At 42.0% G+C, this 15,510-nt stretch overlaps 1 protein-coding gene across 3 annotated transcripts in view; it reads left to right on the forward strand.

Moving 5' to 3' along the window:
- EVA1A (eva-1 homolog A, regulator of programmed cell death) overlaps nt 1-15,510 on the forward strand; it is a 224,410-nt gene that overhangs the window by 86,961 nt on the left and 121,939 nt on the right. For all 3 annotated transcript variants that reach the window (XM_027789182.2, XM_055810990.1, XM_055810991.1), the window contains one exon: nt 14,240-14,392. In XM_027789182.2, the coding sequence (XP_027644983.1) occupies nt 14,240-14,392 (153 nt within the window). The remainder of the gene's footprint in view (nt 1-14,239; nt 14,393-15,510) is intronic.

Below are 15,510 nucleotides of genomic sequence, written 5' to 3' on the forward strand. Positions count from 1 at the left end.
TTGTTGAGAGCTCACTGCCTGGCACATGGTTTGATCCATAACTTTTATCAAAGGACAAATGCAATTTTTGGGGTTCTGTTCCTGAATCTGTCATTCTTAAAAGTAGACATGACAGAAGTACTTTAATAAGAAGCTATCCTCCAGAGACACATTTCTTTCCTTTACTTGTTGAGGAAGCCTAATGTGACCATGACACTGAAGCAGATACCTTGGTTAAGTGCCTACCTAGGTAGAACGAATGTGAGTGGTATATTGACCTGTATACAGGTATGAGAGGCACTTTGGACAGGACATCTTTAACATAAAATAAGGATGCCCAAGCCTTCCCACTCCGAGTCATGTTGGAGCCTCAAAAGGCCCCTGAATAGAGGCAGTTATCTAAAAAGAGACTTCCTTGAAAGAAAGCAAAACTGAAGTTAGTGGCATTTGCTTGTACCTTTGCTGAAGAAAAACTAGATGGTGCAGTCATCCCCTCCAGCCACTGTCAGTGCAGTTATGCCTCTCTGACATTATGTTGTGTTTGAAATCTAGTGGTTTCGATGCTTGCTGGCTGTATGGGGTTCACTCACAAGGCAAGGCGCTATTTTGGTCTCTCATGGGCAGAATTTCAAGGAGATGGAGGACAGTAAATCATGCTGAAACTCAAAGCCCCAGATTTTTCAAATGGTGGGGCTTCAGGGAGCAGGGCAATGGTGGGGATCTCTACTGCACTAATCACTCTGAGACTGCTCTTGCTGGAAGCAGGGAAGACTCACGCAAAGGTGTTGTGGTTCACCTCCTCTAGAAATTCAAAGAAATAGTTCAGAGAAGTGCGCACTTAACTAGAAGCCATGAGAAATTCAATGGCTTGTGTGTTTTTGGGGAAGTTGTGTGCTAATCGTGGTTCCCTCTGATCCAATGGGTGGATCTGGGGTCTAATGGACATTCAGCTTGCATGTACTCAGATATGTGCATGGGACTGCTTTTAAATGTCAGGTGTTTGGCAGTTCTGGGTATTCTCTGTGCTTGTAAATAAATAAATACACTATGTGTGTGTGCACTTTTAATTTTAAGGTATAGGGTATTTAAGGAGGTCAGAAATAATCAATAAAATGTTCTGTTCTGTCTCAGTTTGTGGAAAGTGAGACTTATTTGTTGCTGCTATGTGATTTGAGGGTCAAGGTTCATCAAAGCGTAGAGAGGCTTAGCTTTTATTGTATTTTCCCATAGCATGTGAGCCTTAGATTGTAATACGCACCAGCCTTTGAAAAGATGTTTGAAAGCGCAGTACAGGTCTCAGCAGAGCACAGCTATGACTGGTGCTTCTAAACTTGGAGGTGCCTCTGCAATCATCCTGCTATTGGCAGCCGCAACAGAGTCCCCAGAAGGTCCCTGCAGGTCAAGGTTGGCACATGTTGCCATAGCAGTGAAACCTGAAGTTACTCACTGCTAGTGAAGGTGTAGTCTGGCATCCAGCACTGGCCAGGGGTGGTTTCCAGTGCAAAGTCTGGGTATGGACACTCTGTTTTAGAGGATAAAGAAGTGGACCAGAGTGGGTTGTCCCATGCCAGCTGACCTCAGTGCCAGAGAACTGGCACATTTAATTTATTATCAGGGCCAATGTAGCCTGAGATCCACACCCAAAGCACACTGAAGCCTAGGATCAAGCCCTGAACACACAGAGGACTTCAGTCTCCAGGTTACCTTTCAGGATCATTAAAAAATTGCCCACAAATCCAATTATTTCTCAGGTAACATGCTGATTTGATTTAGGCCCATTAAGTATAATTACCGGGTAGGCTGCAGAAACGCATAATTAGAGAGAACTGACATACTATTTAATTGGTCTAACATGAATTTCCTCTAACTGAAATCTAGATTCACCACTGTTATTCAAACAATTTAGTGTTTGTTCATCCCCTTCACGTCAGAGACAGAGAACCGTGTAAGATCGTGTGTTATTGTAAGCTAGGAAATATTTGCTCTGTGTGCCAGACTTTCCAGAGGGGCTGCGTGGTCTAATCCTGGCTGGGAACAGGATCTGTGGGGCTGCCCAAGTCATGTTGAAGAAATAATTTCTCTTCTTTGCACTCCAGCAATACCATTGCAGCTGATTTTACCAGGGCTGGTTTGGCTCTGGGCTATGGCACAAACAGGGATCGATCTGCCCCTGCACAGCATCTGTTTGCTTACAGTGGCTTTTTGGTTGTTTAGTTATTTATTTGGCTTTATGATTTCAAAAGTGCCAATGCTCCTGAAGAAAATGGGGACATAAGCTCTTGCTTTTCTCTGCAAAGGGATTACAGAGGATGAGATGTGTTGTCTGAGTGGCCATTCGCTGGCAGTGCTGTTGAGATAGGAGAGGGCTCCTACTCTGCTTCTGTGGCTTCCCTCACGAGTCCCCCACGCAGCACCTTTCTCGTCTCTGCCACTGCCACGCTGTCCTTGATGCGCAGTCCCATTCTTGGCTCTGAGTTACCTAAACTGCAGCCTCCTGTAATGCTGTCGTGATATTTTCCCTCTTTCCTATTGGGCAGTTGCTACTTTAGCTTATGACTTCGAGGTCTCTGGGAGAGATATCTCCATCCAGTGTTTTTTTTTTAATATTATTATTTTTATTTCATATATAAAATACTGTGTGGAGTGGCTGGATGTGATAATTGGAGGCTGGCAGGTGTGAAGCCTCCCTGTATTAATCATCCCAGTGACGTAACAAAGTGTAAATCCAAACTTTGCTGCTCTACCTTCTATTCACAAATACAAACCTAAAGCCTTTGAAGTTTCAGTAAGCCTGGATTGTGACCTGGGCTCCAATTGCAGCTCAAATCCCCCTGTAACAATACAAAAACATATTTGTGAAAGGCACGTCAAGGCTCTGAGAAATGCATCTGGGAAGGAAACTTGCATTTGTTGGCAAAGGGTGAAATGCCAGAAGTTTGTGTGGGAGTAGTAGGAGGAAAGGGGGTGGGGGAGGTCACTTTGTTCTAGTTCAGAGCCTGTAGCTTTGATACATGGGAAAACGTTTGTGCTGAGAATTGACCTGGACACAACGTTTTGAGATCAAGCAGTCATTCTCTCCACCATAGATTTAATTCTAATCTAAGCAGCCCAGTCAATGCTTGTGAAATGTCAAAGGCTTTTTTTCAAATATGGAAATGACCATCCTGATATCCTTGCCAAAATCTTACTCAGGTAACTTTATTTTTCTTAACAGCCTTAGGCAATTTTGATTTGAAAGCAACTGATTTTTAAAATCGGGTAGGAATAATTCCAATTAGATCATCTTCTGATAAAAGTGTCATCTTCATGTTTGTACTCTATCATACAGTGAGGGAGCTGCCACACTGTGTCCTAGGAGTATCTACCTCTTGGTGAGGATGTGTGATTTTATTTTTGCCAGTGGTACTCCAAAACCTATACAAACAGCATAACACCATTACTTGTGGCAGAGCTTTTCCAGCTGTCAAAGAACTGTGAAGAGTCATCTTCTGTTGGCGGTTCCCAGGTGCTGGCGAATGTGAAGCTGCCTTATGTCAGGTCTGCTCATCAGGTTTCAGTTGGATTGGCTGAAAAGGATGAAAAGGACATTTTGGAAGGACGACCGAGGCTTGCAGTGAATGCACCTTGTTCTGCTTTTCATTTCCCTACAGTCCATTCCTTCAATATTGAATCTAGTGTGGGGTTTGCTGTTGGCTTTGCTGGGCTGAGGATTACACCTTTTCTGTTAAATTCAGTGAACGTGGCATGAAAAGCCTGGTTGCATCGTGCACCCTCAAGGCTTTCACTGCCTAGGCAGAATCTGCAAAATGCTGTGAGCAAGAGCAGCGGGCTGGAGAAAGAACAGAGGGTTTGCAGAAATTTCAGATGAGAGCAGAGCAGGACCTAAATGTATTCCTGGACCCCTTAACACTGGTGATTGATTTTAGTGCTGGGATAGACTGGTAATTCAGTAGTTATCAACCCTTTCAGAAAAGCATTAATCTCCTTCATCAGACAGGTTTATTGGTGGCAGGAGAAGTTCACTGTATTGTTTGCTGCATTGCTGTTTGGTGGGCCAGGCTTTCCAAAGCAGCACGATGGAGTGAGGGCCATTTAATGGGCACATCCTTCTGGCACAGCCACCAAGGCAACAGAATAAGCCTTTTACCTCCTGCATTCATCAGCTTGCTCTTGCTTATCTGTATTATTTCAAAACTGTTAAGGTGGTGCAGGGAGTGGAAATTTATAAGGGCAATAAAACCAGGCAGCAAACGCTGTGGTGATGAAAAGGTATAAATAAAGAAATGTTGTAAATAACAGAGGACAGATCCATCACCCTACACAATCAGGGTCAGAGAAGCTTTAATGCTAACGATTAATATTGTTCTAAGCTGTTGATGCACAGAGATTTTCAGATGTTGTCAAATAGCCCTATCTCTGTAGCACACTAATCACTTGACTGTCAGGAGCGGGATTAAGAGGAATGTGTGATTTCATTGTCAGCAAATGCAGAGATTATTGTCAGCCCCTGCCCCCATGGAGAAGGAAACTGCTGCTGACCTGGGAGAGTTAAAATAAATAAGTAATTCCCAGTTTTCTTTCAAACCTCATCAGTCAGCCCTGATTGACGTAATAATTAGGAGCCAGCAAAGACCAGGGTGCTTTCTACTGATGTAGTTGGAAAGATCCCCTTTGCTGGATCAGGTCTCTAGCATCCAGATGTGAACTGCTAAAAAAGACAGTTTCTGAAATCTGCCTCAATTGTATAAACCATAGAGCTGTGATTACAGACCCCCTTTGTCCACTGGCATTTAAATTTTCTGGGGGGTCCTAGGAAAAAAAACAAGGGTAAGAAAACCCTTATAAGCCATGACTTTTTAGTGAAGGACAAGGAAGGGATACGCCGCAGTCTCTGTGCTGGGATGGGTGGGTCAAGAGCATTGCCAGAAGGAAGCGGGAGCCTTTGCCCTCATGGACTTCAAGAGATCCAGCCCATCCTTAGGCATTGTGGGCACATGTGATACCTTTCCGTGCTGATGGTGGCAGCTGCATTGTGGATGGTGCTTCAGGTGTCATAACTGGCTTTGGCTGCTGCCAGAGACAAAGTGATCTGGGAGCCTTCTCCCTAGAAGAGCAAGGGGGTGTTCTCAGGGCAATTAACCAGAATGAACACAAGGAAACCAAGTTTTTAAAAATGAAACCCATAAATCTAAATCTCAACACGGTCCTACTGTGGTAGAGGTTTGCAAGCTCTGAACAATAGATTTTTAAAATTTTCTGGCCTACTGATGGAGAACTGTGAGAAGAAGAGCATGTCCCGGAAACAATATGCTTATGAACCAAACTGAGATGCTGCAAAGGTTTACTTCTGTGAAAGTTTGGATCTGTTATATTGAGTCCAGAGTTTAAACCATGCATGTAGGCCTCACAGAACACGGAGGTAAATTTACACAGCACTTCTGCAGGGGGTCCTGTATATGGACTTACTCAAAACAGAAAATATAGATCAATTGCTCTCCTCAAATAACTGTCTCTTGGCAAAGAGCAAAGAAGAGTAAAACTTCTTTGGGGTAGAGGTGTGGCAATGAACTCCTTCCCATACTGTGAATTTCTTCAATAGATTTTCAATATGAGTCCTGCATTTTTAAAAGAGGTATCTCCTGCTATTTTCAGCCTTTCCTTGTACTAATGCTGCATCAAGCTCTTCGCGATTACATGCTTATTTTTCTGACTACTTAAAAGGCACTGGAGGCTGTCACCTAGTAATGACTTTGGGAACTGGGACTTCTAAAGCAACTGTGATGAATTTGGGAGATTTGGTAACTGTATTTATCTCAGCTGCACTTTTTCTTCTTGGGCAAAGCCATTGAGAGAATACTGTGTGTTTAATTATTTAAGTCAGTAACGAACTAGCTTTGAATCTTGTAAGCCTCACTTTCCTGTATTTTATGCTCTAGGCAACCCCATGGATTATGTGTAAAAATATCAATCAGGTATCCTTTTAATGTTCCTGTGTCAGAATTATTACTGCCAGTATTTTAACATTTGGAGAAGACTGTTTTAATGATATAGGACTAAATTATCCCTTTCAGCTATTTTAGTAATAACTTTAAGGAGCAATACTCCAGATTTACACTGTCACTTGAAGAGAAGAACAAAAGCGCTGTGAGCAGTGGTACTAATGAAGTCTTTTTATATACAAGTAATTCAAGTAATTTTCCAATTCAAGTGATTTTTTTCTGTAGTGCATCCCTCCCATCTTTTCTTTGAAGTATCAAAGATTTTCACTGTGTTTCCTATGTTGCCTCCTATGGTGTAGCTAGTCCAGAATTATCCATGCTAACTGCCAGGTATTACATCCATGCTGGCTGGCTGGTGGGACAGAGAAACAATTACAACCAGCTTTGGCACTGAATTGGCTCCCTTCTGTAATTGGCTACCAGTTCTTAAAAAATGTATAGGGACTTAACTAGATTGGTCATCTCAATGTTTCTGACAAATTTCACTGAAATTTAGTCAGCAGGTCCTCAGGTCCTTGGAAGGAGGACTAATAAATGGTGAGGCAGAGGTTTAGGCAGCACAACACCAGTAAATCACAGCTGCTTCAGAAAATCAGCCTAAATTAATTAGTGGAAGAAGCAGGGTAAGAATTAAATTTGTCCTGGGCTCCCAAGTGTTTTGTTTAGCTCTCATCTCACAGTCTAGCATGTTTCATCTGGAAGAGCTTCAGGGGAACCTTAGTGCTCTCTACAACTACCTGAGAGGAGGCTGTAGGCAGGTGGGGTCGGTCTCTTCTCCCAGCTAACAAACAATAGGACAAGAGGAAACGACCTCAGGTTATGCCGGGGGAGGTTTAGATTGGATATTAGGAAAAATGTCTTCACTGAAAGGGTGGTCAAGCATTGAAACAGGCTGCCCAGGGAGGTGGTGGGATCACCATCCCTGGAAGTGTTTAAAAAATGTGTAGCTGTGGCACTTAGGGACATAGTTTAGTGATGGACTTGACAGTGCTGGGTTAAGGGTTGGACTTGATGATCTTAAAGGTCTGTTCCAACCTAAATGATTCTATGATTCTACATTTTGATATTGTTCCCTTTTTTCTCCTTTGATAACCGTATATCTCTGTCCAACAGGAAAGTGCAACTAGGTGCGTGTGAACTCTATTTTGGAAATGAAATGTAGCAGTTAATTTGCAGCACTGCAAGCCTTTGCACAGCAGAATATAAAAAGGCAGCTATTTCAGACTAATGAAAGTGACAGTGGGGAAAGGAACCTTTTAAACATTGCAAATTGGATGGGTGCACCGGAGGTGTAATTTTAAAGGAATCTGACAAGGTCATTTGCAAAGAACAATCTTCTTACTTGTCGAAATGGTTTCAGACCTCCAAAACTTGGTGCTCTTGAGTTTTCAGGGTACTTCTGAAGTTGGCAAACTGCCTATTTCATGTAACTCTAGACTGTCATCTGAGCTGTATGTTTCAGAGTTTCAGATTAGCTTCTGCAGTGCACTCCATGCCATCAAGGGTAGCAAACTTCAGTTTTTAAAATTTAATTTACAGTATCTTCACAAAAAATTTCTCAAGGGAGAATTGAACTGAAATAATGTTAAAAGATACTTCTGTGCAAATGTATGAAATTGTGACAGTCTCACTTTTTTATGCTGCAAATTAAAAGCCGCAATCCTTTTTAGATCCTGTCTGTTGAAATAAGGGAATGACCAGGTAGCCCACAGCTTCAGTGCTTGTGGGGGAGTCAGAGGAAAGGCTGTACTGAAGGACTCTGGAGACCTTTTCTGTCCTGGAAAGGTTTCCCCCCCACATTCCTGCTTAAGGGAATACTGACTTGATTGAGATGGATTTATTCAAATCTTGAGATGAACGGAAAGTTCTCATTAGCAGCATGTTCACATGGATGAGGAGGAAGCTCTGGAACTCAGGATACGAGGTGCATGTTATAAGTGAAAGGAAATTGGAAGAAAACAAAAAACAAGGAGCCATAGCAATGTACACTGGTCTAAAGAGCAGGCATTTGCCACTGTGAGGAATTTCTGATCTATGTTGACCTCTTTGCATTTGGGCACTTGGAGGCCAGAATCTGTTTATATCTTCAAAAGTGTAAAAGAAGATGTAAAATTCAGGTAACAAATACTTGCTTGAAATGAAAAGTAAGTAATTGTATGAACACAGGAATAGGAGTATGGGGAAGAGGTTTGAACAGGAGCACTGACTGGAAAATATCCTTTTAGTACAATTACCTTCTTCACAGAAGACTGTAGGAGTCAATGAAAGCTGTCCAAGGCACCTTTGCTCTCTCTGCTTTGAGATGTACTTTTCTATTTTAATTTTGGGAGGATGGGCTTAAATTTACATGCACTCAAAAAAATTCCCTATATCTTACAGAAGGTCCTGGGAATTAGCTGATTATGGGGGGAAATAAAAATATATAAAATCAAGAGTCACAAGTTACAAGGAAGGGTACTGGATGGGTATCTCCAAGATGAGCTTTTTATGGGCAGTCCTGTTGCACAGGCACTCTTGCTCTAGGATGCTGCTTAGAGGTATCTGTCCTAGTGTTTAATAGGTTTCTTGTCTTGAAGACTCACCTTCGTGGTTCCCCCAGAAGAGGTAGTAACAGGTACTCACTTACTCATCTCTCACGCGATTAACTGGATCACTGAAACAGATTGCCCAAGCAAGTTGTGGAGTCTCAGTCCTTAGAGGTGTTAAAAACTTGTATCGGCATGGCCCTCAGCAACCTGCTGCTCTAGTTGACCCTGGTATGAACACGGAGATTGGCCTAGACAGTCTCCAGAGGTCCCTTCTGTCCTTTGTGACTCTGTGAATTATGATCTAGAGTGGCTACATCCATAGTAAAGAGTTCATATTTCCATGGTTAACCCTTATTTTGGCTTTTCTCTTTAGGCTGACACAAAAGATTGTTATGTGGTGACTTTTGCAATGTAAATATTCTGCCTAGACATCTGCTGAAATGAGAAAAATCTCACCGCATGTGAGACTGTGAGGTCACCATATTTATTATTTGGTGATGACTTCCAGTGTCCATAAAAGTTTGTTGAATTTTAACTTGTGACTAAAATGTCGCGTATCCCACGTGTGCTGCCTGGCTCACTGTGCATCTCAGCTGTTCAGCATTGCAACCAGGCTGCATCTGATAGGTACAGTAAGAGATGCAGGCGGGAAGAGTGACATGGACCGTCGGAGCTGTACCTGCCATTAACACAGTTCAGAGTGGCTAAGTGAGAAAGGGAGCTGTCCCTTCACCCTTCTTCACAGGTGACCACTAACCACTACCCAATACTTCAACACATTCATACATCGTTTAAAGGAAAATAGGTGTTGGTGGAATGGCTGGATATAATGAAGAGTTACAAATTTCAAGGCAAGAAATTTTCTTTGTTTTGGGTGGTATGCAGTGGAACAGCTAGCAAAGCTGGGATGAAGGTGAGCAAGGTAAAAACTGGGCTAAAGAGAAGCTATTGGCTAACATGGAGTGCAGTTTAATTCTGAAGTGGCATCTTGGGTGCATTCTCACTAATTTAACAGTTACAAACTAGTGAGATAGACTTCTATGGGAAACAATCCTGACCTGATAAGAAAGTGGGCAAACCTATCTCCTACAAAATCTCTTTGCTCAGATCCTTCATTCTAAGATTTAAATCCTTTAGGATTTTGTGAGGAAGACACATTTCTCTCTACATGTGTTTCCAGCTCTTTGATCTAGGAAATAGGGTCAACTGTTATGCTCTGATTGTGTGAAGCACACATATTTTAATTAGCAAAAATTCATAATTTTTTCCACAAGTTCTGTTGAAAAACACAATTTTAGGCAAGGTAGACCTCTGGCATTAATGCATTCCATCACTTTGTTAGACCCAAAATCTTTTTATAAGCTTTCTCTCTGAGGTCTTGCAGAGATTGAGCCAACTGACATTTAGTTTTGAGCTTCCTAATCATGATCAGTCAAAAAATTGTTATGGACCATAGTGAAAAAAGACACTGGGTAAATGTGTTTACTACAGGTCAATACTTTAGTATTCCTGCACACATCCTTAATTACAAAGGGTCGTCTTGTTCACTTGACTGTTTAAGAGAGCCAATTTTTCCATTAGAAACATTTATAATTGTTTTCCTTTAATTGTTCTAGCTATGTTGTAATCATGTCATTTAATGACCTTTAAAAATGTGTCTAGAAAAGCCTGCAGCTGTTCCCTCCTTGGTTTCTCTCTACTGAGTTATATTTAAGCCAGTGTCTCTGAAAACAGTCAGTAATAAAAGGGATATTATCCTTAGCAAATATCTTAATCATGGTAAATCTCTGTTGCCCTACAAATGACTGCATGGGGGATTAGAGTTGAGTAAGCCATTTGCTGAATATCACTGCCACCTTTCCTAGGCCATTTAAGCATGTTTAATTTTTCAGGGTGAAACATGAAACCCACTAATACAAATGTTTGCATTTGGACTGAATTATATCCAGACTATAACAGTTATAGCAGGCTTAGGACCAGATTGTGACTGATCTGTAGGAGGCCAGTTCTTGGGAGAGTGAGAGAGAAAATGTAGATTCGTTCCCAGCCCCAGCTCTATGTCACTTGTGCTGCCTCAGTTCATTTCAATATTTATATAAGGCTATTATGGGTTGAAGTACCAGTAAATATATGGATGATACTTAGCTCTGTATTTTTTTTTTATATCAGCCACAGTCCTTACCGTCATCCGATGCCTGGGAGCCATCAGTGCCTGGCTGTGGTTCATCCTGGCTAAGACAGAGGTGGCAATGCTACAAAGCAGAAAATACTTCCAGGGACTTGTCTCCTCTGTAACATCACTTTCTATCTGCTTGTTTATCCAGATTTCTATCAGGTTGCCCAGAAACACTGAGAGTATCTGTTCTCCAGTGATCAAGCTTAAGGGAACCTTTTGGGAGTCTGAAATACTGCTGCATATTTCATGCTTTCTTTTCTCTTCTTTTTTAATTCCTCCTAAGAAAGCAGTGTCTTCTATGTGTGCCAGCCCAGGGGACTGCAGCCCTAACCAGTTTGGACTCGGCCAGATCCTTGGGAACTGGCGGCTCCAATAGTTGTTTCCTAAAGCAGAATTTAGTGATGGTGAGGTCCATCTGTTTCAGGTGGTACAGCCCTCTTACTCAACACTGCAGTGTGCCACGAGCATATCGCCCATAAACTGTGCTGGTTCCCAAGGAGTGTGTGCTCAGATTCACCTCCTTGGTCTAATGTCTTGAGCCATCCATCAGGCAGCTTCCCCTATAAGCCCTGAACACAACTTCCCAACAAGGGTAAGAACTGTGGATGTGAGAGGCAGAGGTTTGTTGCTGACTGTCTTGTGACTGGTGGACTGATGTGCAGTGAAGATGTGAATGTCTGTGCATCCCAGTGTCTTCTGGGCTAAATGCCACACTTGCTGTGTTTAAATCCCAGTTGCCAAATGACTAGCCCTGACTTTGAATGGTTGGCAGAATTTAATAAATATTCTAAGGACCTTAAATGGGTCCACAGGACATGTGATTAAGCAATCACTTATACTTGTTAATTGGGAGATGTAGCTAATAATAACCAAATTAGAAGAGGAAATTGAGTTAGTGCCTTGTAAGAAATAAGACCTTCACAGAGGACCCTGGCACTCGCTCATTAGAGGTTTCAAAATTGATCTTTTTCTAAAGTTAATCAACTATTTCGTATTTCAACCACTTCAGCCAGTCACAAGTACTCTTCTTTTCCATAATATTGGTTTAACGTTAACTATGTATAGCTTGTTCTATTGCAGAGTTTTGTGCCTTTGTGCTTTTAGCTTGAATCCATGGGGTTTTTTTCCCTAAGGGAAAAAAAAAGGTCTATCAAGTCTATAAAGTTCTATTATACTCTGTTAAGTTTTACACTGTATAACCAGATTAAATCTTTGATCCCATTTCCCTCACAGGAGAACCAAAAATCCCATGGGAGACAATTATAGGTGAAGACAATAACCCTTAGTACCTTCAATGTATTATTCAGGTGCTTTCATGGTGATAGTGGATGAAATACGTCCATAAATAAAATGGTGATTGATTCTTCACAGCTGTATGAGGTTCCTCTTTCCCTACATAATTGGATGTTGAAAAGAGATCTGTTCCTGATTCCTGTCACTGTTTTACGCACTCCACTGGTTGTGGGTTTATATCTACAGGTATTATTGAAGGTTGTGTGTTCTTCACACAGATTCTCCCATGAATGAGTTAGGTCTTAATTCTGTCTTCATCTACAGGGATAGATGAGAAAGTGTTTTCCCATTCAATAAATATTTTAGAGGTTTAAATGTTTCCCTGCATTGGGATAAAAACTAGGATTTCACAGAGATTTTTGGAAAAAGGCTGCAGAGTGAGAAGGAAGATTACATACTGGAATAGCGTCTGGGCTTAAGATTCTCACCCAGACTATGAGGGTTTGGATCAGGGTTTTCACATTCCAGGTGGATGCTCTGATCACTAGGTAATAGGCTATTTTTAAGGGGGCTATTTTTTGGCTTTGAGTAGGAATTTACAAGCTGAGCATGAGAAGTCATTTGTTCTCAGATGTTTCTTTTAAATCAGGATATGCTTGTCTTGGTATAGTATGTGTTTTCTCCATGCAGTTTCTTCTGAAAAAATCTCATCTAATGTAGAAATTAGACCTACTTTGAGAACAGGTTAAACCAGATGACCTCCTGAGGCATCTTCCAACCTAAATTCTTCTATGATTCAGTTTTGGTGGAAAATTACTCCATCTCCAATAAGGAAAAATTATTCTTAAACCTATAGTTACAATACAATGAAAAAATGTCACATTAAATGTTAGCTGTCATGTTGTAAAGACTGAAGTATTAAACAATAAAGTAATTATTAGCTAGTGTTCTCAGTTACTGAGTGGTTTGATGCATATGGACTTTGCCTAAGTTCTTATATACATATTTGTGTATACACACACACACGTATAGGTGTGTTTTTGTGTGTGGTAGTAGGCATAGAGGACCAGTGACAAGGAGAGACAAAAGTCATGTCTATGCTAGTTAATGATACAGGGCCAGGGGCAGCTCCAGGCACTGGCTGATGATTGTCTACGCTTTTTGGTTATTAGCGTGCTCTGTGGTACAATTTTGACCTGGTACAACTAGAAGCATTTCAGATGAAATGACTGATCATGCTTTGGAGGTTACCATGGGTCAAGGACCCTTCTCACTAAGCAATGTCAATGCTGTTGTAACTACATTTCTAATAGTAAATAACAGAATCAAGTGGAATGTCACTCTACTGAGGCTGAGGGGTTTGAGGTTGTTATATTCCTGGCTGTGCCCTGGGTTGCCTGTGGGGTCTGTAGACATGCCACTGAAGTTTTCTTAGTCTTTCTTTCACACTTGTAGATGTCTAGCTGTAAAGACTCAGCTCTTAAAAATGTTTGTCTTCTGTGGTGTGTTGGCAGACACATGGGAAGGGCCTGTTCTAGGTTGGGACCTCTAGAGGTTCCCATAATACAAATAATAATAGCAAAGAGAAGGGAATGACATGTGATGTCTGATGAAACAATTGCCCAGTCTCCTTGATGGATGTAAACTGAGTGATTGTGCTGTGTGCACCAGCCTTACAAAAGCAAGAGTATATTTTGCTTTGTCGGATGGACCATTTTAAGAAGGATTTGCGGAGCAGCTTTGCGTATCTGAATTTGCAACATGCAAGAGCAGCTTCCATCATTAACAAATTTTGTATAGTTCCTATTGAATCTGCCAAGGGACACCTGCTGTGAAAAAAAAAAAGCTATTGAGCATAATTGTGTTTGCATTTGGGCTGCTGTGACGTAGGAAAAATGCTTGGTACATAAAAGGCTGATCGTTGGGTGAGAAAAGTGCCTAAAGATAGGCTTTTACCTTACCCTGACACAGGCTGCTGATATTGCTGTGTTGAAGTCCCTCAATGGCCATGCCTCACTTATTTGTCTGCAAAATGAAATTATTGGCTATTTACTGGAACTGACATGTGCTTGGTTAAAACACGTTCGTTAAATGTACTGATAGTGCCAGAGAGAGAATGCACAATGCAAATGATCAGTGCTATTCTAGCAAATGCAGTTGTAAGGCTGGGATCGTGCTGGCAGCTGATGTGTATCTCTGGGTGCGTGCCCAGGCTGGCTGCTGCCTCTGACAAGCTCACACCATGGTGAGGTGAGGAGGGCTCCTTTCATGCTGAGTGCCTGCCTCTGGATCAGCTGAGTAATTAAGTGTTTGTTTCCTTCCAGATGAATACAAGAGTAAAGTAGCCTGTGAAGATGACAAGCTGAGGCTAAGCTGTAAGAAGAGCATGGTGATAGCCATTTATTCTGCTATCTTTGGAAGGACGCAAGGAGGCAGCCTGGAGTGCCCATACCAAAACCTAGGGATGCCCATGATTGGTAAGCAGGGGAATGGCTTGACAGAGCACACTGAACTGGGCAGGGTGATTTCATTTACTGTCAGCATGGTAGAGCTGACACAGACTCTGATTAAGAAAAGCAGGACTGGGACATGTAGCCTGCCGACAGTGGTGCTCCTGGTGTGTGGTACCTTGTTAACCAGTGGCGAGCTCCATCATGAGCACTAAACTGAGGTTCAGCTAGATGCCCTACCCAAGTCACCAGGCTGCAGACTTTTAGCGCATTCATCAGATTATATGCTTGAAGGTAGACCTTGAATTTCTTGTTTGATTTTCTGTCCTTCTGGTGGTTCATAGACTGAACCTCTAGTTATAATATGGAGGAGGATATTATTGGTGGATGTTATGGACCATCTGCGCCCAAGCCAAGCCTTGAAGTTGCATTTAAACTTCAAGTTAAAGCAAGGGGTGAAAATTCAAAAAGCAAGTTGTTAAGTTGCGTCATGTTACTGTTTACTTACAGTACCTTCAAGCAGCTGCTTTACTCTCAGGCTATCATAGTCTCACATTCATGTGTGTAAGATCAGTAAGTTTAGAAAAAAGTCACTAGAACTGTCTGTTTTGAGCCAATGTGAAATGACTTTGAATATTTTAGGCTGTGGTAGAGAAAGCAACCGCCTGCAGCACAAAATCCTGTGGTCAGAATTTCTCATCGTCTTGCTCTGCAGAGGTGAGGCGAAATTAACTGGATTCCCAAAGGAATCGCCTCCAGAGGGGGAAAGGCTTTAGAGGGGGCTGTACAGGGGAGCTCGAGCTGCTGCTATTGCCTGTGCTGGTATCTGTTCCGCTGTATCTGGGGATCTTTGGCTTCATAGCTGGTGATCCAGTGCTCTTAAGGAGTTAAATGCTATTCAAATGGAAGCATATGAAGTGACTGCTTGGAAATATGATATGCAGATGCTGGGTGTCAGTAGGAAACCACAGGTGGAATCAGGCCAGTCGGGTTATTTGTGCAGCGTGGTGAGCACCTCAGTTGTGTAGCTGTGAAAATCTGAGCACTTGCAGCACAGCTGAGTAGTGCAGGGTGTCCCACCCAGCCCCATGGTTCAGATGCCTGGGAGAAGAGTTACCGTCCTTTAACAAGGACATCTTCCATTT

This window comes from Falco peregrinus, chromosome 7, assembly GCF_023634155.1.
Source record: "Falco peregrinus isolate bFalPer1 chromosome 7, bFalPer1.pri, whole genome shotgun sequence".
In the NCBI taxonomy this organism is placed as follows: Eukaryota; Metazoa; Chordata; class Aves; order Falconiformes; family Falconidae; genus Falco; species Falco peregrinus.